Raw genomic sequence first — 27,681 nt, 5'->3', positions numbered from 1 at the left:
ATGTTGCAAAACTACAGGCAGCCAAAGTAATGCATGACGTCAGAGATTTGGCAGAGAACACCACGGATCCACCCCGTGTTTCCTGCTGTCTCAAAATTCTTCTGGCGTGGGAAATGCAGTGGCAGCTCAATTGCCGTCCATTTCCAATATGAAGAGGACTATAAGAAACGTGCGGACAAGAAAAGAAATTGCTCCAACAACCCGAGTACAAGAGAAGAGATTGTTTTACCACATACTCGAGTATAGTCACTGAAACCGGGGAAAATTTCGCAATGTTCGACTCTGGGCCTATTGGAAACAGAATCTTAATATTTTCAACGTTTCAAAATTTAAATTTACTGTCAATGTCAAGAAATTGATACGCATACGGTACTTTCAAAGTGGTACCGCCATGTTTTGAACAACTATATACAATAGAAAACAATGTGGCTCTACCTTTATTATACATATTTCAAATAGCACAAATGCAGAATAAGTATTCAAATTTATAATAAGGAGGTGCTATAGATGGAGGAGCAGAAAAACACAAAATTTAACCATTAACTGATCTACCTCTTAGTTCGTATGCCTTGACTCAAGCGAACTATGAATTTCTACATTTTGATATTTTGAATTTGAATATTCTGCATTTTTACAATTCTAAATATTGACATTCTATATTTTGACCGCCTGCATATATATACTCTCTCAGCGATCATAATAAGAACGATTCAAATTTGTTGTGACGAAGATATGAGCACAAAACAAAATGCGTTACATTCGGCCAAGTGGTGAGTGATTCCACGACAAAACATCCAACGACACAACGTCTACGACAAAATCTTAACGTGACATAATGTCTACGGACAAAATAATTACGCGACATTATGTCCATATACAAAACATTCGCTGAACTTGTCTAGTGGTTGTGGAGCAACGCCCGTGGTTGATTTTATGATAAATATCGTCGAGCACTGATGTTTTATATACCTTTATTTGTGTTATGACTATGTGACTGGCCACAGTGACGTGTTAGAGTACTCTGTAATGTAACTGTGGCTAATATGTTAAAAATAAAATAAAATATGTTTAAAAGAGATTTTTATGACGAAATAAACGTACAAGTATTGACGAGTGGAGACGAAGATCTATACACGTCCTTCGACATATTAATAAATAAATATTAGACAAGCCAGTCAAATCGTTTAATCATAAATAGCAAGCTCTTAAGAGTTCATAAGCATACAAGCTCATAAGAACTTTCGAATTCTTCGTACTAATAAGAAAACATTGATTTTTTTCACTCTTTTTTGTGAACTTTAGAGGGCGTGTTTTTTACATACCTCCTTTACGTTTCACTTACGATTACAATTCAGGAAAAAGTTTGCCTCTTATCCGATCGTTTTCATACTTTGCTATATTGCTCATTTTTAAAATCTTTTATTATTTCTAATTTCTTCTTCTTTGAGTTGAGTAAGTACACTAAATTAAGTGTTACTAAGTGGCATCAACATGACACCTTAAATTAGACTGTGGATTGGTTTTGAAATGGTTCAGAAGATCTTGGAAGATTTATTTTTTAGTTTTCCCAACGCCAGCAGTATTATATGAAAATATTGATTTATCCGCTTTGTAAATCTATGGTTTTTAGTATAGAGCCACCAAAATTTAGTATACCATATTAATTAGTAATTATTTCAATTTCTATATTTTCTCATACTAGCCTTTCATTCAATCTTAATCTACATATATGTATGTACATACGTGATTTTCAATAATCAAAAAAAAATTTTTGCATTCTTTATTTATTTGTATTCCTGAAACATAAAATCTATATAATACATATGTATAATATACCCAACGAGAACAACAATTCATAATATCTAAATACGATACATATTTCTTTACATTAAACGCAAGTATGTATCTAGAATACATTAATTACCTAAGTGTAACATTTCATTACAATGTTTGTATAACATAAAAATCATAATTTTATTAAAATATATACTAAATTGTAAATTTTAATTCGCATATTGAATTTGGTCGATGTAAATTATTTTTTGTAGTATAATTATTTTTTTAACATGAACACTTTGTAAATTGAAAGTTCTAATATTTTCTGAATATTAAATAGTTACATCTTCTGTATTATTGTTTCATGTTTTTGTTCCATAATATGACACACTCATTAAATACATATGTACACACATATTATATTTCTACATCCCCCAATCATAAATACGGACTATTAATTATTGTCAAGTAGATAATAGGTTTCACTGAATTAATAATTTGAATATATTACGTCGATAAAATGTAATTTTAAATAGATTTATATCAAAATTTCTTTCAATAAATATAAGTATATTATAAAAGAAATTTTTAGAAAAATAATGAAGATTCAATATATTTATTTCATTTCATATTTTTACAATACTCGAAATTCTTCTGGATTTATAAACATCTTTTTACTCATTGCAAAAACTACACTTAAATTGTATGTATTTCATTATTGAACACATTTGAATATTTCAGTTTTTGCATAATTTTTTTTTCTTACAATTTTGATGCCAATTTCAATTACTATTTACAAGCATTTGTTTGTATATTTAGCTCAACTATACGTATAGCAATAAAATATTTGCTACGTATTTTTTTTATATAAAATCAATCACAATTTGTTTTCTAGTCTTTCGTTACTTCATTTTATTATAATATAAATCAAATTGGCTTGGTGAGAACATAATATTATCCTTATCCCCAAAACTTTATCATTCGCCTATAAACAAATATGTATAAAGGTAGATATACTTGAATCCAGTGCATAGATATAGAATACCATAGATACGCCCTTACGTTCTAAGCCGATCACCCTGTTGGACCATGCACACACAAAAAAAAAGTACAGATCATGCACACTCTCTCTCAGTAGCTATCTAGCTTCTAAGTAGGAAGGTCGATTGACATTTTTCGAAAATGCCAACGTGTTCAGTGAAATTGTGTTACAGTTACTCAAGAAAACATAAAAAGGCGGATGGCGTCACATATCATATGTAAGAATTAATATATAATGTCTTCAATTATAGTAGTATTTTAACATTAATGAAATATCGGCGCGATTCTATGCAATGATGGAACAGCGGTCGACAACCTCTGCCACAGGTATCTTGTTGGCACTGAATGAAATTCAGAAATCGACATTAAGTTTAAAACTACAAACAATGAACTAAATATTAAAGTGTCAGCTTTAAAATTGATCCTTGTGGAAGTTACTAATGTTTAAATATTGTAATAGTTAATAATGGTTTTATTTTAGTAACATACATTTGTAGTTTAATATAGTGTGTATAGCTAAATATTTTTTTCGTAATATGGCTTTATTAGTTTGGTTTACTGCCACGCGGAGTGTCCAATAAAATAAAACTTCAGTACATGTACATAAACTGGTTGCTGACCACTGCATTCCTTCCTTTTTTTCAACACTTCCCCGCTAATGGCATATCTAGGTTATTCTACATCTATGATCCAGTGGCATAATTTTAAAGTGTTACGAAAAATAAAATAAAAGTGAATGATTTGAAGTGGTTGTATTCATTTGATTCATGTCAAAATAATATGTATAATATATACATAAAAATAAAATACAATAAACACTAAGTACTCTTAAATTAAAAATATAAATGAATTATTTTATAACCAATATTTAAATAATAAATTTTATAAAAATCTTAAATACAACATTTGGAATGTTTGCGTAAGAAAAACAGTCTTTAAAATAAACATGCTTTGCTTAACAAATATCAAATTACAACACATTTATCCCTAATACATATACATATGTATTTCATTTCGAACAAACTTATGACTCTTGATATATAGGTACAATACATTTCAAGGGTTAATACTTTTTTAAACATTTTACGATTACATTTAAAAGCATATCACATCGAACATTCAAGTAGGAATATCAATTGAATAACTCTGTCAACAGAGCTATTTAAATGTGTAAACATTTGTATAATAAATTAAATTTACACATTCTTAATTTCATTTGTTAGAATTTACAAACCAACTCATGTTTATAAAATCAAAATGATGAGTTTTTTTTTATGCATTTACATATGCACAATAAAACCGGATTAATCATCATATAGGTAATTATAATAGATATATGTATGTATGTATATACATACATATTTATACCATTTTATATATATCAAAACCCTAAAAGATTTCATATATGTATATCTCTCTAACGTCAGTCTTGTAAAATTATCTCTCAAGAGTTGCAATTCAACCGTTCATACTCTATTCTGAAATTACAGTCAAATCGTTTATTGTCAAGAATAATTACAGATGTTATCGATTACAAAGATTAATATGGTTTTACTGCACAAATTGTTATATTTGACAAGTGATGGTATATTGTACGTAATTTTTGTTTATTCAACAACTATGGACAAATAAAATCGAACGTTGACAGATATGTGTATATAATACAATTATAAATAGCATTTTTAAGATGATTATGATGATAATAATATGTATATCAATTATTACTATTAAATATAGATTTTTCGCAGATGTGTTCTTCAATACTGATTGAGCATAAGACTTTGTGAAATGCATTTTTAAACCTGAGCTGCCTTTGTCTTTCCAACCACCATCAGCAACTTTTGAAAGAATCTTGTTGCACTCACTGAAAATGAAATACGTAGTTTTAAAATAGCAATAGCTGCATTACAAAGTAAATATAATATGTGCAAGTACATAATTGATATAGTCCTAATTTTTAAACACCATTATCGTCTTTTTATAAAGACCTTATTCCAAATATTTTTATTTAATTCGTTATAAATCTATAATAGCATCAAAAAAGATATGATAGTGCTAAAAAAATAATGTAATAACTTTTTTGATATCTAAATAAATAAAATGTAAAATTACTGATAGTTATTTATACATGCAAAAAAAATAAAATTATAATTATTATTTTTATTTTAATTCAACTGATAAGTAATAACACAGGACAACAAATTTTTACGCTATTTTATACCTCAGCTAAGATCTAAGATATCCTACAATCATTTTACAAATTAGAGCCCACTGATTGCGAATATGATATATTGTACCTAGAAGATATTCCGAGATATTATCAAGTAAAAATTGAAAAAATATATATATAAAAGACATATTTTCTGAATGCCAGCCGATTTAAGCAATGAATTTGAAATATTTTAAGGTATATTTAAATAAAAATAGTAAACTATTGATTATATTATCGTTTCTATTGATCAATACATGTACATATTATACTTATTTCATCATAATATTAGATGATTGTAAGTTAGAGACCAAACCAATCATTGAAAAATTGCTTAATTTTATGGTTTCTGAAAATTGACCATATGAAAAATTTGCACAAGTATATTTGTGATCAATAAATCATTAAAAATTATTTTTTTGATAATATCTAAGGTAAAAAGCTTATTCACTGTTGTCCAATGTAAATAAGTAAATCCTATTTGTTAGTAATTATACTATTCATTTATCCATCATACCTAATTGATGAATTAATGAAAGAAAACTGAACTTAAAAGCATAAATCAAAAGCATGCAGGATTTGTAAAAAGTGTTAGGTGCAAAAGAAGACCTAATAAAGTGTAAATAGTGAAAATAAAATAAAATCAAAAGGAAAGCAGAAGAACCTTTGTTTTTGGCCGAACAACCATCATTAGTTTTTGTAGAACGTGAGTCATCTTCCCTGTAGAAGTCAAATTCAAAATATGTCATGTACAATGATTTAAACCACATTTTTTTTTTATCAATATCTATAATATTATACATATTCCAATGAAACCTCAATAATGAATTCCAAAATTAACCAAAACACCACGTTTTAGTAAGTTTAAGCATTTTTTATCCTTATGTTATACCAAAATAAATCGATAATATTATCTTACCTGTTCCAGTTTGGAACCATTGAGGCTTATTCTTCCAAGATATGAACGCTAAATATACGGGCACCGATGAGAGTATCATGAGACAGCCGTATCCAGTTTCCACGGGACTGGCAATCATTGGCACAACAGTCACAAATATACTAGCTAATATGTAAAGGATCGGAAAGATTAGATTCACTCGGATGGGTCGCGCTAGATCTGGTTGTTTCCATCGCAGCCATGGCAAGCAGACAACAGCCACTCCGATACTTAACTGAAATTAGATTTATAGTTTTATATTATGCATATATGAAATTAACTATTGTAGTTTAGATATGTGTGCTCTTACCCAAGTGGCAAATCCAACATAGTTGATTAAAGCAAAGATATCTGATACGGTGAGATAAAGCATTGACAATAGAGCCATGACCAAAACGGCTGGAGTTGGAGTTAGTCTTTGCATTTGTATCATTGTAAGTACTTCAGGCATTTGACCTTCACAGGCACCTGCATAAAATAGCCTGAAATAGAACAATTCGAATAAATTTAGTATCGTGTCTTATTTATTAGAGCAAATAGTGATATAAAGTACGGCATTATGAGATAAGAATTGTACACCAATAAAACATCAATAGTTATTATGGAAAATGAAGGTTTTTGGAAGAATTAATATTGAACACGCTACTTTATCTATTACTAGTAAGTATTTGAATAAAAAGGTTTTTCCAATAGCAATATGTTATCTGTTGTGCTTTTATTGCCTTGGGATTTACAGAAAATTTCCCTACAACTGTATGTACATATATTCTACTTTATTGAAACTAATAAAGTCTTCCTTCGGCTCACAAATCCCTATGTACATATATAGTTCAATGGTAGCTTTTCGTTTTATTTTCCATGAGAAATTCAATTCAAATTGAAATCAATAGTTGCAGGAAATATTAAAATAGTAAATCAAACAATACTCAAATTGCCAATACACAATTTGTTAGTAATTAATTAAAAAAATATTCAAAACATCTATATTCCACGTCTGGGTATACAAAACTCATGTTAATGATTGTATAAGTGTATACATCGATCAAAATATTTAACATGTTTGTTTAAGTTTACCTTGACGATGTAAGCAGAATTCCGTTTACGGCGCCAAACGTTGACATTGCAACAAACACCGGTATTATCCATGCCATATATCCAAACAGACGATCTGCAAACGTAACAGCAACAGCCTCAGAGCCTAGTACTTCTTCTGGAGACAGTGTTGTATAGAAGGCAACATTAGCCAATACATATACAACGGTGACAAGAGTGCACGATATTGCAATAGCCCTCGGCAAATTTTTGATGGGATCTTTCAGCTCTTCAATAATGAAATTTAGATAATTCCTACAAAACCAATGCGAATTAATTTCATAGTTGCTATCTGGTGGTATAATTTGATGTACACTCACCATCCGTTATAAGCAAATAGTCCCGAGTAAAACGACAGTGATAGAGATGTAACTTCAGTTTTTGTATTGTCGAATGTAAAATGCTCATAGTGTCCTGAAACATAATAAAAACCCATGTATAATTGAAGCATTGACCCCAATGCATTGCTCTTGCCATCATCTCACCGAATGAATATATAACCACATTGTAAACATTAATGCTTCAAAATTGATGTCTGGCTAGACTTTATTGGACTTTTGTATTCAAACATAATAAGATAATACACACTGGACACTTCTTTACAACTCTCATTCGCATCTTACAATATTAAATTATCAACATATCGTAGTTCAAACTTAACACGATGTCCTATTTCTTTCAAAGTGTAATGTTACAAGACAAGTAAGAGGAAATTGGCCATTAGCTTTGTAGCGAGTTAATTCATCCGCTTCTCTACTATGGAACAATTTTAAATTATACATTACTAACCGTTGCAAAGTTGATATACTCCAGCTGCTATTATTATGAAAAGGGCCAGGAGTTTGGCATACGTGAACACATCCTGCACTCTTGTCGCCCATTTCACGTCCCAGCAGTTTACAAAAGTTAAAACCACTGAAAATAATTCAACTGCGTTAAAACTATACAAAATTTAACATATACAGAAGACTAAGCAGACAATAATACCTATACAGCAGACAGCCAACATCCTGACTGCGTCATCGGGAGGTGTACATTCAGGAAAGAATGGCTTCAGAACGTACACGCTGAACGTCAATGCGACGATGGCCTAAAATCATAAAATCGTTGAATTTTTACTATTAACACATTCAGCCCGGCGCATGATTTCATACATTTGACCGTGTGGCGGCACTGTCACGCGTATCGGCACCTAATTACGCGTGACAGCATTGAATCACTTGATATAATGATTTGTCCCTAAATCTTTAGAGCTTTATAGGAATTTTAGTGTTGGGGTGCTCAATGAAGTGGAACCGTAAAATTATAGTCTGCTATAGCACTATCCGCGTGGCCACTGGTGGTACACGCTGGGTTGAACGTGTTAAGAGAAGAATTGGACAATAGCATAACTAAATAGAAGAAATACTTCAATTATTGACCACTTAGGTTTTAATACGAGAGCCCAGCCCTTTTCCTGATAACTTTTTATGTCTTCAGTGATACATACATTCTAAGGGGTGAATGTCATCTTCCTGAAGTTCTGTGTAATCTTAAACTTAGAGTACCTGAGAAACTGAGAGAATCTCGCTCCAGAACTCTATTCCTGCCTATTCGGGCCAGAACTAATGTGCTTGATGACCTACCCCTTTCAAGAGCCATTCGACTATTTAACCTGCTTTCTGGGAGCCTTGATGTTTTTACTTCATCATACAGTTCTGTCAGGCAGCATATTTTAAATGACTTACTATTTATTTATTTTACATATTTTAAATGACTACATACATATTTACACATGTTGTTTTCATTTTGTAATTTTATTATTTAGCATAATGTGTATGTATGTTGGTTTTATCTTTATTTATATATGTATGCTATTTTTTATTTATATATATATATATATATATATATATATATATATATATATATATATATATATATATATATATATATATATATAATAGAGTAATTTATCTTTATTTATGTGTATTTATGTGTTTATGTGTATATGCATGTATAATGTTTGTATGTTTATGGATATATGTAATGTATGTGTATGTGTATATGTATATGTATATGTGTATGTATGTATATGTGAATATATATATATATATATATATATATATATATATATATATATATATATATATATATATATATATATTCACATATACATACATACACATATACATATACATTTGTGTATATATGGATGGTGTACATATATGTTTATATAATTGTCTTTGGCCAGGAAGGTGCATTGGGTTTACCTGTTAGGCCTTCTTGGTGTAAATTAAATAAAAAAATAAAAAAATAATAAATAAAATAAATAAATACACTATTAACTGATAGCATTCCAATTTGTAAATTGAAATGGATGTCTCATTGGAAGTAGCCATTAATTAAATAATATATACACACATATATAGCCAGCAGTTTGGCTTAGTGATAGCGTATATATTTAGCATCACTGAGGTCATAGGTTCGTGTCCTCGCCACTGCTGGTTAGATTTGGGGGTTTTGTGACTCCAAATCGATCGTTTCTCTATCAGAGTTTGCCAATTTTATCTGATCATTGCTGAAACGTTTCCTGAAAATTGGTATTAAATCTAATCCTGTTGTCACAAAAAATCTGCCTGTGTATAATTTGTATTAATTATACACAGTAATCTGAAATCCATAGATGTCACTATGATTATTATTTCTGATTAATTGTTATATTCTATATATTCTGATTGTATATGTATGTATTACTGTATTTCTGATTTCTGATTGTTTATGTATTTCATTAACGTACACCCGTCGCATTGGAGCAAATCTGTAATGGCGAGTGTGTATTGATTTGTGACAATAAAATAAAATATATTTTATTTTATCTTTAATTTATACCAGGAGGGCCTAACAGGTAACCCCAATGAGCCTTTCTGGCCAGAAACATTGTACATTTTATACAAATACGGTCAAATTTGAAAATTTGCAGCATTTTAAACAATTCAGCGAAATTCAGTAAATACATGTTGTGGCAACCCCGAGGTACTGACCGTAAAACCATTGGTTGGCCAGTGCTTCGACGGTTGGGATTCACTTCCTCCCCGGCCGCCGAAATAATCAGTTGTGCATTACCAACACAGTCGTCTCACTCGCCCTACCCCCATAATATCAATTAATATCCAAAGAGACATTTATGGTCAAATTTGTAAATTTGTAGCATTCTATACAATTCAGCGAAATTTGAGATTGCTGAAAACTCGAGATTTTGCAAGAAAATGAATAAGTTTGCCAATTTTTTGGAACCGTTTCAATGAAAATCAGATAAAATGGCAAACTCTGATAGGAAACGATCGAGCTGGAGTCACAAATCCAAGGTCTGGCCAGCAAAAACCAGTGGGGTTTGAATTCGTGACCACTTTGTTCAAAGTATTATATGCTAACCACTAGTATATTAAACTAGCTTACAACCTTAAACTAAATAACCATTAAACTAGCTTACAAGTCAGGCAAGAGGTCGAGAGAAACAGATGAGTTCAAACACTTCAGTGGAGGTAGGTGTCATTTCCAAGTGAACCAATCTTGAATAAGATCTACTAGAGAAGCATTTTCAAATCAGATAAAATGGCAAACTCTGATAGGAAACGATCGAGCTGGAGTCACAAATCCATGGTCTGGCCAGCAGAAGCCAGTAAGATTTGAACCCGTTACCACTCTGTTCAAAGCACATTATATGTTAACCACTAATCTATTCTGCTGGTTGTACTAAACACTGGCTAACAACTGTAGCATCTTTCTTGTATGAATACCTATAGAATACGCCAGACTCAAAATCAGATGAATAAAAATATCAAAATAGAAATTAGTAAGAATTTAAAAATTTAAAATCATTGAATTTTGTCATATTCTCAATTTCACGAGTTCGAGCTACATCTCTCACAGTTCCCAGTGCAGTTTCTTTAATCAGCATTACATACTCCAACAGGAATTTGAAACATTTCAGTTTGTATATGTACTTGATGCAATTTTGCACACAGATCGCATTGCAATTTTGCCCAACATAAAAAAGCAAAATGATGCAACAAGTGTAAACTCTGACCAATATTCGAACAATCAGATTACAGCAATCATCACAAAATGACAGGCGATACGAAGACGAGTCAGATCAATTGGAGCGTCTAGCATTTGATAGTTGGCGAATTCCACTCCAGCCCTCTGACTGCTATTGATGACGATATTTCATCAGATTTTTGAGACCCAGCCGACAAACAATCAATGTCAAATGCATTAGTGTCGACAATCGAATCGTTCCCCGACCCGTCCATTCATGCCAATCCAATTGTACTACATTTCCTCGGTCTACGAGACTCCAAATTCTCACGGGCTGGACAAGTGGTTGAAAAATTAAATTGTCGACCTTTGGATCTCTCAGTAGTAAAACGATGACATAGAATTCTTTAAACATATTCCCCGCTGCTTAGTTTTTTAAGTGAAATTTAATCACATTAAAAATGTGAAGAGATATACTCGTACATCCTCGATTATATCTTCCTATACTTGAATCTTCATACTAGAAAATATTAAAACCCGGAAGAAGATTGTTTAAGAGGGCGTGCATCAGCTCAATCAATTGCTTCCATGGTCCCCAATTACCTATGAAAAGACTAGTGATAATAAAACAGCAGTCTTTCTAAAAGGAGTCTTCTTTACGTCCATGATCAAAGTACCAAATGCTTTAAAAGGAGACTGATTAAAATTATATACAAGAACATTGAGATTTCTTATTACAACCCTTTGAGTGCTGACGTGTTTTCTATTGAAAGCCCGCCACGCTGAAAATTTCGCCAACATCTCCAACTAGAATTATTTAGAAATCCAATAGAAAGCAGGTATAAAAATTGTAGCTAATCCAAACAAACCCTAGATAACTACCGGCGAGGATTTCGAGTTTTGTAAAGGTGTGCTTAGACTCTCTAATATATTATATGTTGCAACAATATAAAATACACAAAAGAAGTCTATTAATGAATGCATTTTTCAAAAACTATTTCAATCTTCTTCATTGTTGTTAAAATGTAATGCTCACAATCTAAATGCCAAGCCATAATCTAAAATACTCGGCAGCTAGGGATTTCCATCGGGAAATTCTGCTATGGTTATAAATTCAGAAATTCCGTTGTAAACGAGTCTTTATAAACGTATAAACAAATGAATGACACGGATTACACGACCCATGTTCAATAATTTTTTTTTTCAATGCTACCTAGAAAGGCTTAGTGGGTAGTATTCTTGTTTACTTTGTACATCATCAAAATACAACGCCTATCGGCGTTTTTCAGGCCCATGGACTTCTTGGCAAAACGCCGATCGGCTTTGGTCAGCATTCAAAGGGTTAACTACGTCACAACTTTACTAGGCTTAAATTGAGCTTTGAAGTCTTTTCAACTGGACAATAATTTGATATGCAAATTTTTATCTATTGATTAATCATTCAGGTATATAGCAAGCTCGCTTTTATCTGGATATATTACTTCTTAAACTGCTTCGTAAAAAAATGAAAGTATATTAGACTCATAAGCATAGTCTTTAATGGTAATAGGAATATAGAAATACACCGTACAAATGTATATATGTAACATATATATGTACCTATGTATTAGGGCTTCCAAGCCGGTTTAAACCGAAACCGAAAAGCCGGCTTTTTGACCATTTTTCAAAAAACCAAAAAACAGCTTTTTGGCTCGATCAACCGGCTTTTTAAGGTTTTCTTTGATTAATGCTTTTTTCCTCAAAATTAACAATTATGAATTTCAAATTTCTATGCAAGATCAAAATAAATGTATATATCTAAACTCTCTTAGGTAAAAGGCGTATATTTTTTGGAACATCAAAAAAAAGGTACTTAGCGGTTTCTTTGAGATTTGTAATGGACGAAGATATTATTGTAAAATATTATTGAAAGTATGTAGTTTCAATGACCTACCCAACTTCAGGTAGAAAATATTATTATCGTGTTTGTGATATGCCATTTCTAACGAAATTTGCAACGGTTTGTAAAGCTTTTGGAATTTTAAGCTAAAACACATGCGTAAAAACAACTCAGAGCGAATCTCAGCAGTTCTTAATATCTATTCACGATTCCACAATTATAATTTTTCTGCGAGGATACACATTATAGTATAGATAGTAGCTTATTATTAAATCATTTAATTATTTGTGCGTATTAAGGATTTGCCATTTTACGGATGTGATATTTACATACATATATGACAAATTGTGTTATTTGTAATAATAATATATAATAATGATCTTATGAAAGTTCATAATGTTTATAACTCAATTTAATTTATAAAAAAACTATTTTTTTGCATAATTATAATACATATTTACATTTTTTTTTTTCGATTTAAAAATTTTTAACTTAAAAAAAATCTTAATTTTCTAAAACCGGTGAAAGCCGGCCAACCGGCTTTTTATTTATAAAAAAACCGAAAACCGGCCTTTTCTTTCGGGTGGTTTTTTGGAACCCCTACCTATGTATAGATCATAATTTCTAGAATCTAGATATTACACCCAGTTATTACGTCGTGAACGTGTTCATAAACTTTAATTAGTAAGTTTTCATACAATGCAATAAAATCATTATCGCCCGTATATTTATTATTACTTACATACATATATTATATATGTATACCTTAATTGAAATCAAACTATCAACGTTCGTATAGTACAAATATTTTAGCGTATGTACATGCATATCTACACTGTATGTACTTGCGATCGATCGAATCTTATGAAAACTCTTTTTTTCATTCGTAGTACCCGGTTCATACGACTTTGTAAAATTTAATTGAAACCGGTTACTACAGACGTGCAATTGATCGTCGATACATTTTGATCAATCGACACTATGTGCAAATTAAATAAATTCACTTGAAATGTAGCATACCGATTCGACAATATCATAGTACATATGTATATACATAACTAGTTGAAACAATAAACATAAATTTCCAATTCGCAAGTAGACAGGTTGTTGCTATTCACAATTCGCATATATATGTATGTAGGTATGTACTGTTTGACTTGTAATATAACTTTTCATTGGACTCCATGAAACATTTGAATGGTTCTCTATTTCTACGAAATGCATTAAAGGCTTTTATTTATTATCTTAATTGAAAAGTAAATATTATTTTTTATTGAGTTGACGGATAAATTCAGGGCTGTGGAGTCGGAGTCGGAATCGCAGAATCGTCTTAAAAATAAACCGACTTCGAATCCTTTTTATTATTTACTTTAATTAATAGTATTACGCTATGAGTCTCCAATTTTATTGACGTAAATACACCAAGAAATTTAAATTAAATAATTTCCTTATAAGATTCACGAATTTAAATTACATTATAAATAAAATCGTTGAATTGATGTATTGTGACCAAAACCGATTATTTCCTCCATCATGCCTTTTCTATTCTTATTTTCACTCTCATTTTATTTATTCGAAATATGATTTTTCTAAGGAATTTTATTTAATTCAGATTCGTGTAAATACGAGTAAATAATACAAATACGAGCTTTTAGCTCGCAATTTTACCGATTTAAAAATCAGCACATTTCCAATTAACCCTTTTAAACGAAAACAAAAAATAGTGTGGCCAGAACACTATCCTAATAAACATGTTTCAATAGAAAAAACTCAATATAAAATATTATTAACAGTGGGAAAAAATCCCAAGTGAAAATACGTACTTTTGACTTTTGGTTTGAACTGGACGACTACTTAGAGAGATTTGAAAGCTAAAAAGTACTACAAATGAAAGATAAAATACCCGATTATAGATTCCATTATTCATTTTGAACAGGAAATTGACAGATTTTGAGACATCGACCGAACAACACCAAGATATAGAAAAAACACGCGATTTAAAAAACACATATCTCCGAATCTCGAGCCAATCAATATTTTTTATTACCAGATTCGTGTTCACTGGGCATAGATTTATAAAAAAGTCATATCTCGCCTCTGGACCATTTTTCGTGTCGAACAGTGTAATCGCTATTATATTTTATTACTAATAACTTTTATACGTTAGCAATAAAAGTCGATCTTACTCAAATCAATCAAGTTGGAGTCGAAACATATGTAGTCGGTAAAATTTGAAGCGACTCCATTGCTATGGATGACTTGATTTACAGAAATCGGGAAAAATGGTCGCCTTTATCAAATTAACAGCTAGCAAATCATATTCTTACATACTATATTCGCTCTTAGAACATGAAAGATAATAGATTCACCAAAATTATCGAATTCAATATATGTATGTACATATATTGATTTAGGTATATGTAAGTCATACTACTATTTTAGGGCGAAATCACTCAGAGAAGAACCGCACGTCGTGTGATTGGCTCCCCGCTGTGGGGGGTTTCCTACATCTCTTCAAATATGGGATACACCGTTATTGATCACTGTCAAGCAAGGATACAATTTTACACACCAGGAGGGTTGATTTTGGGTCGGTGTGTGCTGGGCGTTCCATGAATATGTGCAAGACATTCCACATTTTTTTCGCACGTTTAAAACTATTTAAAAAAAACCACGTGCCACGTTCATCACTGTGTGTTTTCGCCCTTATGGTGCTCTAACTTAGATCGTAAACTGGAAAAAATTCTGAAAACGTTTTTTACATTTGTCCAACCTGTCCGAGCAACATGGGAAAATATGACAAGTACTTAAAAATATGTAAAATAAGATTGATCTTAAAATTAAACTCACCTGTGAACATGGTCGAACAATCATGCACTCGATCCAAAGCCTGACAAAGGCCATAAATGGTCCAAAAGTTACCATAATGTAAGCGTAATCTGCCCCACTTTTCGTAATCATGGTGCCTAATTCTGCATAGCAATAAGCTCCGATCTAAAAACGAAAATAAATCTTTTTATATACATACAAACATAGGTACAGTAGTTCCGCGGGCGCTTTTCTCAAGGAAAATAATTGGAACAATTCTCCCAGGGGGCTCAATTAATAGTAGCTTTATGCGAAAGCTTCTTGAGGAAAGCCACTAATCAAGTGTGATTACAAAAAGCAATATCGAAAGAGAAACAGTCGCAAATCCCCAGATGATATTTATAATTGCCTTTTTATGCTTATTGTAAGATGTTTCGTTTTGATTTATGATCTACCTTAAAATACCTCTGGTGCAAAAAAAAAAACTGTTCCAAACAACTGAATTTTGACGATACAATTCCACTGTTGTTATTTCTACCTGGAGAAAGGAATTTCGCCCGTGTTACCTGTCCGATGGTTCTTGTAAATTACAGGTGGCTGTGACCGGTCGTTAACACGAAAATATTGCTCTCGTCGAAGACAAACTGATAAAAAAAATAATATACGAATCGAAAACATGTGGCCTATATAATTTCAATTCAAAGACAATTCAAACGAATCGCAAACGACTTGCCCTACCCCATTTGCATTGAAAGCATTCAAATTCCCATTATGTGAAGGGATCGTTGAAAAGGTCACTTGCATAAAACGAAAGAATAAAACGAGGGCAAATCTCTTCTGTGAGCTGCGAGAACGATTTTTTTATTATAGAATGAATATCTACGAGTATAATACCTATATATACATATGTATATAGAGTGAAGTAGAGAAACAGCCTGTTGTATAGCTCGGCTACTTTTGATATAATTGACGAACAAAAAAATAATTACACGTCCATTATACTGCCTGTTATATTACCTACCGAATGGAATATAATTATTATTTATTCAAAAGTATATCAATCATAATCATGCATAATATTTCGAATTCTTAACCGGCATTCTGAGAAGAAACGGCTGGAGCAAAAAATCAGAAAAAAAGGCAACGTCAAATTTATAAGGGTCTATCAGCGTTTCTTGATTTGATTTCCAGATTAGTTTAAGATTTGAATACTTATATTTAAATTTATTTCAAAGAATATGACGAAAATAAGCCAACGATGTTCAATTATTTAATGGCGTATTTATTATGTAGAAGCGAATACACATAATAGCTCATTACAAATAACCCAGAGCATCGTTACCTTTGGATATTCACGGCACACATTGTTTACGACTCGTAGAGTTTATCAACTACGTGGGTTTGGTGCAAACGATCGACGAGCGCCAGACAGACTGAACCGAAGTCGAAAGATCAAAAAAAAAAATGGTGCATGGTAAACGGTACATACTCACGTACATACTCACTTAATTTGCGCGAGCAGGATACAACAGGAACAAGAGGAACATGCTTTTCCTCCTGTATCCTGCTCGCGCAAATTAAGTGAGTATGTACTATTTACCATGCACCATTTTTTTTTGATCTTTCGACTTAAGATCTTTCGATTTTCGATCTTTGCCTTCCGATATTTGCGTTTTCTGTAATTTAACATTCTGTCGCGTCACGGAGACCGGAATTTAAAATAGGATTAAATTATAAATTTGAATTTCGAAAACTACATGTGGATTAAAAAAATCTGTATAGTACAAACATTTGCTTTGTTTTACTCACCATGGAAAAGACTCCAGATATGGTCCAAACGAGAAGTGCAGCATTGACACTGCCAGTATGAAGAAGTACCCCAGTAGGTGACACGAAGATACCACTACCTATAATACTTCCAACAATAACGGTGATTCCATTCAGCAAGCTCATCTTAGCTTTCAGAGTTATCTCTCCAGAGTCTCCTCCTTCGTCGGTCTTTTTGATCATCTCCAGGTCCGTGTCGCTGTCTTTCCTCTTGCCGTTCTTCTTCTCTTCGTCCATCTTGAATATCTTTAAACACACAATTAATCAAATTTAATCACACATTTACATACAGCTAATAGTTGTGTTCGTCTGCGCCGCGCCATTTGCACATTTGCATTACTTGACCTATTAAGAATCGTGTTCGAGAATTTTTCCTAAATTGTTAGCATTCGGAAAAACAACGACCAAAGTCAATATTTAACCATATGGCTTTCGTAAACAAAACAATCTTGTGATATCAAGGCGAAAATAGCCAAAAACATATCCAAGCGCGACGGTAGCGGCTCAACAGGTGTCGCAAGATAAAGGTCAAGTTTCCTACCAATTTTAATAAGTGCGTATCAAATTTTATAAACATCCATAATGCGTATATACTTTTAGACATGTCTATGTATGTTTGTGTATATTTCCACATCGACTTACTAAGCCGAGCTGTTAATGTATCGAATAAAAAAATGACAGAATCGAGACAGCCATTGCACAATCGTCAATTAGGTCTGATTTATGTGTTCGAAAAACCACATATATAAGAATCGAAGGAAATTCTTGCAAAAGTGGAACAAATCAAGTGCATTACTTGCTCTGGTCTTCAAGTTTGAACACTTCGAGTAATGGAATTGACATTCAAAGGAATAGACACATTCACTATTTTGAAATACATACATAGATTGATTAAAAATTTTCTCTAAAATATTGTATTTTATGAAAGATGAATCAATTAATAAACAATGAAAGCCTGGAACAATATTCTTAGTTGAGATAAGATAAGAGTAAAAGTAGACACTGTAGATAAAAGTTGCTACTGTCAATTTATAAATTTCATAGTATTCCGACTCGAATTTTATTTTTATTTACATATACATACATACTTATATGGAAGGCTTTTTTTCGCATCTAACGCAGTGGAACGGCGTTCCGGCAACTTTTTGTCTCAGCATTTTTTATGTTTCAAACGAATATTTTATATAGTATAATTTGAATATAATCTTTTACAATTAAAAAAAAATGACAAGAAGGGAGTACCGACACCTTTTTTTTTCAAAAAAAAGCCCTGCATATATGTATGTATATACATATACCAAGAAGGCCTAACCGGTAAGTCTCAATGCGCCTTCCTGACCGATTACAAATATCGATAAAAAAATTATAAAGTAATTTTACAGAGCATCATAGAGACGGGTCTATCTCACGGGACCGAAAGTGAAAGGTCGAAAAAGTAAATATCGGATTATTACGTAAATATCGGATTACAAAGATCGAAAATCGAAAGATCTTAAGTCGAAAGATCAAAAAAAGGGTGCATGGTTAACGGTACTATGTATATATAATATATATATCAGTGGCACGCGGTGAAATTATCTCTATTTTGGTCATACAGCCTTGTTTAATGTGCGCGCGCAGGATAAGGGAGGAAAAGCCTGTTCCTCTTGTTCCTGTTGTATCCTGCTCGCGCAAATTGAGTGAGAATGTACGACGGGGGGAGAGAGACTTTTACCGCACGCCACTGATATATGTATATACTAACTGTTCTTCATATGTATGCATGATAAACGAATATTTTCGACTTTTTCACGGTCACCCCATAGTGACAAATATGGATAAATTTGCATTTTGCAGCATTTTTTATCGATATTTGTAATCGGTCAGGAAGGCGCATTGGGACTTACCTGTTTGTTTAGGTTAGGTATGTACATATAAATCACCCAATTTTAAGATGCCGAAAAACTCGAAATCTGCGAGGCATCTATGGACTAATTTACAGCATTTTATAAATCAGCTAATTTGAGATAATTTATACCCTAATTTTGCGAGAAATAAGACAGTTTCAATGAACTGTTTCAATGAAATCATATAAATCGGCAAACTTTTATAGGAAACAATCAATATATCCAGGTCTGGTCAGCAACACAGCCAGGGACAGAACCCGTGACCACACAATTGAAAGCATTACACGAGAACCATTGATCTATGCAACTGGTTATGGTTTGGTTGCTTAATTGATACTTAGATTAATGTGCAATAAATCCTTCGCTTCAATCCAGTGCTAGAGTAATAAATATTTATATGATTGGAAACTATTACGAAACATGGAAAACAGAGCGATAAAAGATCTGACCAATTAAGCTCAAACCTTCTTGCAACAAAAGTATTCGAAAATTTAATGGCTCGATGGTTGCGTTTATGTTTAGCACCGATAGGTTCCGGGTTCAATCCCGTGCTAATCTTTAATACTGCTGATTAAAATTGGATATTTTTGATCGTTTATTATCAGAGTTTACCAATTTATCTGATTTTCATTGTTGAAACGGTTCCTCAAATTGGCAAAAATCATCCTACCCGCCGTCACAAATATCTGAATTTTATTTATGTACAATATTGTAGGAATTGATTTATAAATGGTTATACTAAGAGTAATATCAAAGAATTGTTACACTTTAGTGTTAATTTTTAAGAGTTGGTACCCCAGACACCGATTTATTTGCGGGCCGAACTGTGATTGGTCGGCAGTGATAGCGAGCCAGTCAGTGCATAATGTTTGCTGCAAATGGAGTACTGGATTGGGCTGTATTGATATACAACGAATAAAAGACTTGCCGTATAAACAGTGCCGGTTTTAGGGGGGGGTGGGTCGGGCGGCGCCCGAGGGCGCCAAATACGTTAGGGCGCCAAACGATGCGCCAAAGGTGCTTTAAAATTTAAAATTAGAGCGCCAAAAGCCATTCAAAATTTTAGATTAGAGCGCCAAAGGCGAAAGTTCTTTCTAAGGGTGTTTAGAAAAAATTGCCCGAGGGCGCCATCGGGTGTAAGGCCGGCGCTGCGTATAAAGTCTTGTTTAATTTCTTCCTCTTCACGATCTTCCCTTACATGAATAAAATAATAATATGTAAAAATATATATACAAGTCTAAATCCATAAATGTTTCATTGTAAATAGGTTTTTGAGCTCTTTTTCATATTATGCTGTAGATTAACATTAGAATAATATAATACTATGATAACTAACCAAATTAAATTAAATTGTAAAATAGAAAATGATCAGTAGATCAGTAGCTATTAAAATAGATATAATATGTATTGTGAACATAATTTCGTAATAATAAAAAGCATTTAAAAATCAAAGAAACTAAATGTTTCAATGAATTAATTAATTAATTAATTGTTAATTTCGTTTTCTTCAGCCTCTTGAAATACGGTGATTTATGTAATAAAAATGCTGTAACATTTGTAATTAATTCTCTATCTGTCAGGCCTTCCTGGTATACATATATCTATGTGAAAAATAAAATAAAATAAAGTTTGGTTAATACGTACGTTTGTACTTAGATAGGTATATGTATAATATTATTTATGAAAATGAAGAACGTGTCGAGAATTTTAAATGGTGACGCTTTCAGTCAATAAAAAATGTTTTGAAGTAATTTCCCATATTGAGAGAATACTTGCACGTATCTGACATTTTTTATAATGAGGTTTTCCGTACCATCAGCGGAATTTGAATCAACTCGAGAACTTTCCAGAAGTGTGTCAACACCGAGAGGACCAGAATTCGTGTGGGTACACTCTGAACAATCTGAAAAACCTTTTAACTTTTCTTTTCTTATATTTTGAAAAAGACTGGACTGCACAATGGAAATCGCAAGATAGGATCGTCTGCGTCATAAGTCACCGCATACATATACATAATTTCAAAAAATAAGCCCCATTTCAGAGGTTCCAAGACTGTGGGTGAAGCAAGCAGATTCGTATGTGAACTTGAACTGTTGCACTTCAATGTTGTGCCATAATAAGGCCACTTTTTGCTTTCGTAACATTGAACAGTATCAATTACGTGATTCGTCCGTACCGCGAAGTTCCCGAAAACCAGTTTAATGCTCTTTGCAATTCAGCGCTTCCAACTCGTCGTATTTATTCAAAACGAATATATTTTTATGTGGCGGAAACATACCCAATACGTACAAATAAACTATAATAATTTATTTGCAAATTTTAAAACAACTCTTGGTCACGATTGAAAGTACGTAAAGCCACAACTAAAATGGACGCATTGCATAACCACTAGTTGTTTTATTTTTCGACAAACTGCTACCGCAAATTTGAAACCAATATGCATTAGTTCAATAGAACGTTCTATTTATGATTAAAAGCTCTCAATAGTTTTTATATATGTTCAACAAAAGTTTAAATTAGATTCGATTTGAATAAACCCAAGTTGACGAATATTTATATAAATTTAACAATTCCATCTGAATAAAATTTGGAAATGTTTTCATTACTGATATTATTCTAATTTATAAATCATCTTTTCTTCATACTTTTCATACAATCCTTCCTGGAAAATATGCGGAACTACTTGATTGAAATAAGCCTTGAACTTCATCGCAAACAGTAAAGGCGCAGAAATACAGAATGGTACGTGTAATGTTAGATAATAGAATAGAATAAAAATATATTAAGATAAACATAAGAAATCAAATTAAAAATTTTTATTCAAAATAAGCACGTTTTATGTATAAAAATGAATAAAATACAGATAATTATGAATAAATTCTGTAATGAAGACATTAATTTATATTATATATTCTGTAATGAATAATTTAACAGCGTTACATTTCTTCTTTCGAATATGATGAATATGTGAAGCAAATCCATCCCTGATGTATATGTATACAACAAGTTTCAGCGGTATATGTGTTTCAGTGTTATTTTCCATATATATGTTTCAGCGGTATTTTATATAAAATACAATTCCAAATTACCATTTATACCGACGACAGTTTGCTGTTTTACAAGTTTTATTCGTGAGTCGTTGATATTTGACAGTCAACTTCCTGCGTTCCTCGTAAATTATAATATTTTACAATCAGCATTGTTACTTCGAGTAGAAAAATTAAGTTGAACATAGAATGTTTTACAATATTAGATTATATTATAAATCATCTTCCTTTCATACTTTTCATACAATCCTTCCCGGAAAATATGCGGAACTACTTGATTGAAATAAGGCTTGAACTTCATCGCAAACAGTAAAGGTGCAGACATACAGAATGGTACGTATAATGTTAGATAATTTTGTACATGCAAATAAAACCCTAGCACGCATAATTTATACCGATTCTTGAAGTTTTACTGTTTCTACTACCTGTCCTGCGTTCCTCGTAAATTATAATATTTTACAATCAGCATTGTTACTTCGAGTAGAAAAGTTCAAGTTCAAAGAAAGCCAGATTATTTTTTCAATTTAATAATCAAAAAAAGAAAAATGGGGGCGCCTTGCAGCGCCCCTTATCTATGGCGCCCTAGGCACGTGCCTAGTCCCTGGTTCTTACCATAAAATGATTTTCATTATGAAGTTTCTATAAATTACATTAATAAAAGTAGCAATTGGTGTTACCAAGAAGTTGAAACATGCTGAAGTAGTATTATATTTCTTTTGTAATTAACAAAAGAAAACTCTTATATTGGAGTTTTGTGATTAAATAAAAGAAAAGATCAATTTCAAATTAAAATATGAATAAATTTCAACTGTGGTGCATTTTTATTCGTTGTCTTTCAACAAAATTACGTGCTTCAGTGAATCGAATATTTTTCATCCAACACGATTTATTGAAATTAACTGTTCGGTTAAAGTTTAACTACCTTAGGCGCGGCCGTAGTGCCCAAAGATAGCGATCATTCTTTTTGCAACCACTTTTGCATTAAAAAATAAACAAAAATCGACATATACACATAGACGACGATAAATTACATCACGTTCACGGGATGGTATTCAGTGAGGTCTGTGAAAAAATGCAATTACGTCGAACAACATGTCCGTTTACAATTCCAGAGCAAAATCTATAAAACCCTCAACATTCACTCAAACGCATCCGTCTAATGTTATCCGCATTCTCATATTTTTGCAATAACTTATTGATTGTGCGCAGTTGTTGTTTTGTACATGTAATAATACATATAATATTTATTTATGGAAGGCCATCGAGGATGTTCCATTTATTATTCATTCACTTCTTTCGCGCATCTTCTGAAAGCGGTATATAAAATTATCCACTTAAACTTCCACTGAAGCAACGGGTTATAATTTTCTGGTGGTGATTCTGAGAGGATTCTGTGGATGACATGCCATTACCTCATTTCTATCGCCACCACTTTCATCGAATGTAATTGGAAAATTCTATAGTCAGACATATAAATATATACGTATGCAAAGTACAGTGAATTATTTATCACGCTCTTGCTTCTAATTTGAATAATAAAGCAAACAAAATAATACATTATACACCAAAAGTCGACGAAACCTGATCATCTAATTATTCTAGCCGACTGAGAGTCAGCTTAAAATTCAATGTCAGCAGACGGCAAACATTCTAATGCTTCCAAATTCGTGTTTTTGTGGAAAATGTAACTCAAGTAATACGCTATCACAATGGAGATGCACGTGTGCTATGTAAAAGTGCAATCTAATCACATTTTCGGAATCAAATTACGCCGTGCTTCTGTTTTTGAAGTCGATACATCTTTATACTGTTTGAAATTGTATGTGGCTTCTATTTAAATGTAATTTAATATATAAAATTATGTCATTGTGTTGAAAAATGTTTTTAAATTACTGCAATAATATGTTTGATGTATTATGTTTGACTGGAAGATATTATATTTTAGCATTTATATAGAATCGAATGAGTTTAAGTCAGTTGTCGCTTGAAAATAATGTGTTTTCCTCAAAAGTATTATACAAAAACAATCAAAAACTTCGTTTTATAGAATAAATTATACATTATTATTTTATAACTTGTATTTTATAAACATGCATAAAAAAAATATATAAAACGCCTTTGCTAACGCAATAGTGCCTGAATTTCATAATTATATTCTATTTTGTAGGAATAATATTCTATTGTAGCATTATTTTTCTTAATAAAAAACGTATAAGTTTTAGTCAATTGAGGTTTGAAAATAATGAGTTTTTCTCCGAAGAATTACACAAAAGCAACCAAAAACCAAATTGGTTTTTGAGCTCTTTTTCCTATTATGCTGTACATTCACATTCGAATAATATAATACAATAATTACTAACAAAAATAAAATGAAACTGTAAAATAGAAAATGATCAGTTGATCAGAAGCTATTAAAATTGATTTATTGTGTACATAATTTAATAATGAAAAGCATTTAAAAATCAAAAATAGAATAAATTATTCATTATTATTTTTTAAACTTGTTTTCATAGATATATAATTCATATAGATGGGCCCTGACGTGTGATTTTGGTCGGAGATCTTGTCTTCACTAACTGACGGGGGGTTTAACTAGCGGGGAAGTTGGGAAAAAAAAGGTTTTTTTCCCTACGACGCAGCGGTATCTACCTACCTACTGAGAGAAACTATGCATGCGCCATGTATTTTGCATGCGCCAAAAGGGAGAATAAATCGTGAGGGCGGATCTAGTGTATTATACATCAATGCTTGTATTTTACTAAACATAAATAAATGCATAAAATAAATCGTCTAAATAAAGCTGACGATATATAATGCTTGAATTTCATAATAATATTATATTTGTAGCATCTGTAAGTACAGATGCAATATACAGAAACATATATAAACACATAATGAAAGAAGAAAATTGATTTAAAAAAATAATAATAAAATGTCGTTTATGCGTGCTTCAAATATTTTGATCGATAGTGTACGTAAAATCGATAATGTATGAGTTTTATGTAAAGATGTCTTGTGTTTGCTTTAATATTTACAAACTTAATTTTAAAGAAATAAAGTTAAATTGAAAATCATCTCCTTGTACTTGAAAAAAAATGTAAATCCGCTGTAATCAATAAAGTTTTACAAAAAATAAACATTCTATCGTATTTCATCGGAAGTTGTAATCGTGAGACAATTTTTAATAATTATTATTTTATATTACGGAAAAGTTCAGAAACAAGTGAAGCGTCATAAATAACACATACTCCAAATGTATTTTTCATGTCGCCTTAAAAAACAACACAAATCCCTTAGACGACCTTTGACCTACTATTTAAACCTAGCATAGCGTATAAATCGCCGAAATAGCAAAAGTATTGATTTTACGTTTCACCTAAGCATTAATTTTGCACTATGAACTTTACCAATAAGCAGTTGGATACTAATGAACGTGTTTATAACGTTCGTTTTTAACAGAATTAGAGGGGTGCGCATGTGCGAAAACTTTGAGACACACTCAAGGTGAACTTCAAGGGACGGAAAGTTCTGAATGGTAGATTCAACCCCACAGAAGCATGGGGGTAATTGACACGACCGAACGCGTACGTGGGAAATGTCAAAGGTCAAATTCGCTGCAAAATTTCCTAACCTCCCCTTGCGAATCGATTGTTTAATATTTATATTTATAATCGTCATATAATTTAATAAAATATGACGATAATAAATATATCATATTTTATAACAAAATATGATGATATATATTTATAATTGATTTTTAAAATAAATCAACAAGGAAATGTAAAAATATTTAAAAAATATATATAGTATAAAGTGCTTAAGCACTTTGATTTAATCAGATCTTTTTCAGAAAACTTTAGCTGCAAAATCCTAGGCTTTCTACATATAAAACCAAACCCTTTCCAAAAACAGTCTACGGTCTAACGTAAATCTGCAATGTTGTTTATAAAATAAATATATAAATATCATAGATGTCGACATAATATTGTATTATAAATATTCAAATATTTTCCTATCAACAGTTAAAATTGCAAGAATTATATTTTTATTGGATTAGTTATGTAACTTATTACAATATTAATTGTTTTAAATTATTCTTAACTTCAATTATTTTTAACACATACAAGTGTGAAATCAAGATTGAATGGATTTTAAAATACAAAATACACAATGTTGGCGTCAAAAAAAAATATAATTATTATAGTGTTTATAAAAATATTGATATAAATTAATAAAAAAATATTCAAACATGGTTAAAATGATCAACATACATTTCTCTTCATAAAAAAATCCTAAATACAATGCGAAATACATATATATATTTGCGATAAAAATACAAAACTTTTCCGAATGTATTTAATTTATATTATATTACAACACAATTCCTTTTTAATTAACAGTTATAAACGTGTTCAACGAATGCAACTACAGAAAAATCTTCAAAAAAACAATATCACCAAAGAAACCAGCTATGTATATATAAAATTCCTCACAACAAACGAACGAACGCCGGTCATGATTGTGAAATACTCAAGTATTCAAAAAAACTATCACATTTCTATGAATTAAATATTGCCCAATTGACAATATTCGAACATAAAGCAAAAGCATATTACCTTAAATGTTCAAAGTAGCGTGAAAATCTTCGATTCGACTGCGGAAAATGCGAAAACCGGGCGTTTGGCGCGAAAGCGTCGCCCACGTGACTCGGCTTCCGACAGGGGTCGAATTTTCCGCCCCCTCCCCTCACGAGGAAAACTCTCGATCGATTTTCTTTGGGGAAAACCGTCGCGCGGATCGATCCACGTGCGAGAAATGGTATGTTTTGATTCAGAGTTGTTAGATCGGTGGAGTGTGGCGAGCTTTCCGAAAGACTTGCGCGTCCGTGCGCCCCAAACGAGTGAACCCTCGCAACTGGATCTATACCCCACACCCGGCTTCAGATGCTGCGTCCACTGCCTCTCAAACTGTACAGTGGAGAGGGGTGGGAATGCCCCCTCCCACCTGCTCCAATGGCGATCGTTGCGAATTTTCGCGAGGAAATAGTGCCGTGGTGGGAGTTCTTGTATGTATCGTGTTCTACATATATTGAAAGTCGATAAAATTTTGTTATTATTAATTGACTTCAGGGTCGAGTGCATGAACGATAGTGTACAACTGCA

At 31.8% G+C, this 27,681-nt stretch overlaps 1 protein-coding gene across 3 annotated transcripts; it reads right to left on the bottom strand.

The window, feature by feature from the left end:
* Positions 1–1,773: 1,773 nt before the first annotated feature.
* Positions 1,774–27,593, bottom strand: LOC143912463 (large neutral amino acids transporter small subunit 1). Of its 3 annotated transcripts, none has more exons than XM_077431756.1 (11): positions 27,136–27,495; positions 17,569–17,832; positions 15,802–15,945; positions 8,043–8,145; positions 7,845–7,970; positions 7,376–7,469; positions 7,038–7,310; positions 6,274–6,445; positions 5,946–6,198; positions 5,691–5,746; positions 3,553–4,681 (listed from the first exon to the last, which is right to left on the bottom strand). In XM_077431756.1, the coding sequence occupies exons 2-11, from the start codon at positions 17,821–17,823 to the stop codon at positions 4,679–4,681; spliced, it is 1,479 nt and encodes a 492-aa protein (XP_077287882.1). In that variant the 5' UTR covers positions 17,824–17,832; positions 27,136–27,495; the 3' UTR covers positions 3,553–4,678. The 3 variants fall into 3 exon arrangements, with proteins under 3 accessions (XP_077287881.1, XP_077287882.1, XP_077287883.1); XM_077431757.1 differs by having other exon boundaries at positions 27,105–27,435; XM_077431755.1 differs by lacking the exon at positions 5,691–5,746 and having other exon boundaries at positions 1,774–4,681; positions 27,136–27,593.
* Between the last annotated feature and the right edge of the window lie 88 nt (positions 27,594–27,681).

Source organism: Arctopsyche grandis, chromosome 5 (genome assembly GCF_051622035.1).
Source record: "Arctopsyche grandis isolate Sample6627 chromosome 5, ASM5162203v2, whole genome shotgun sequence".
Lineage (NCBI taxonomy): Eukaryota > Metazoa > Arthropoda > Insecta > Trichoptera > Hydropsychidae > Arctopsyche > Arctopsyche grandis.
Note: the sequence above shows the minus strand (reverse complement) of the source record. Positions and strands in the feature narration are given on the sequence as shown.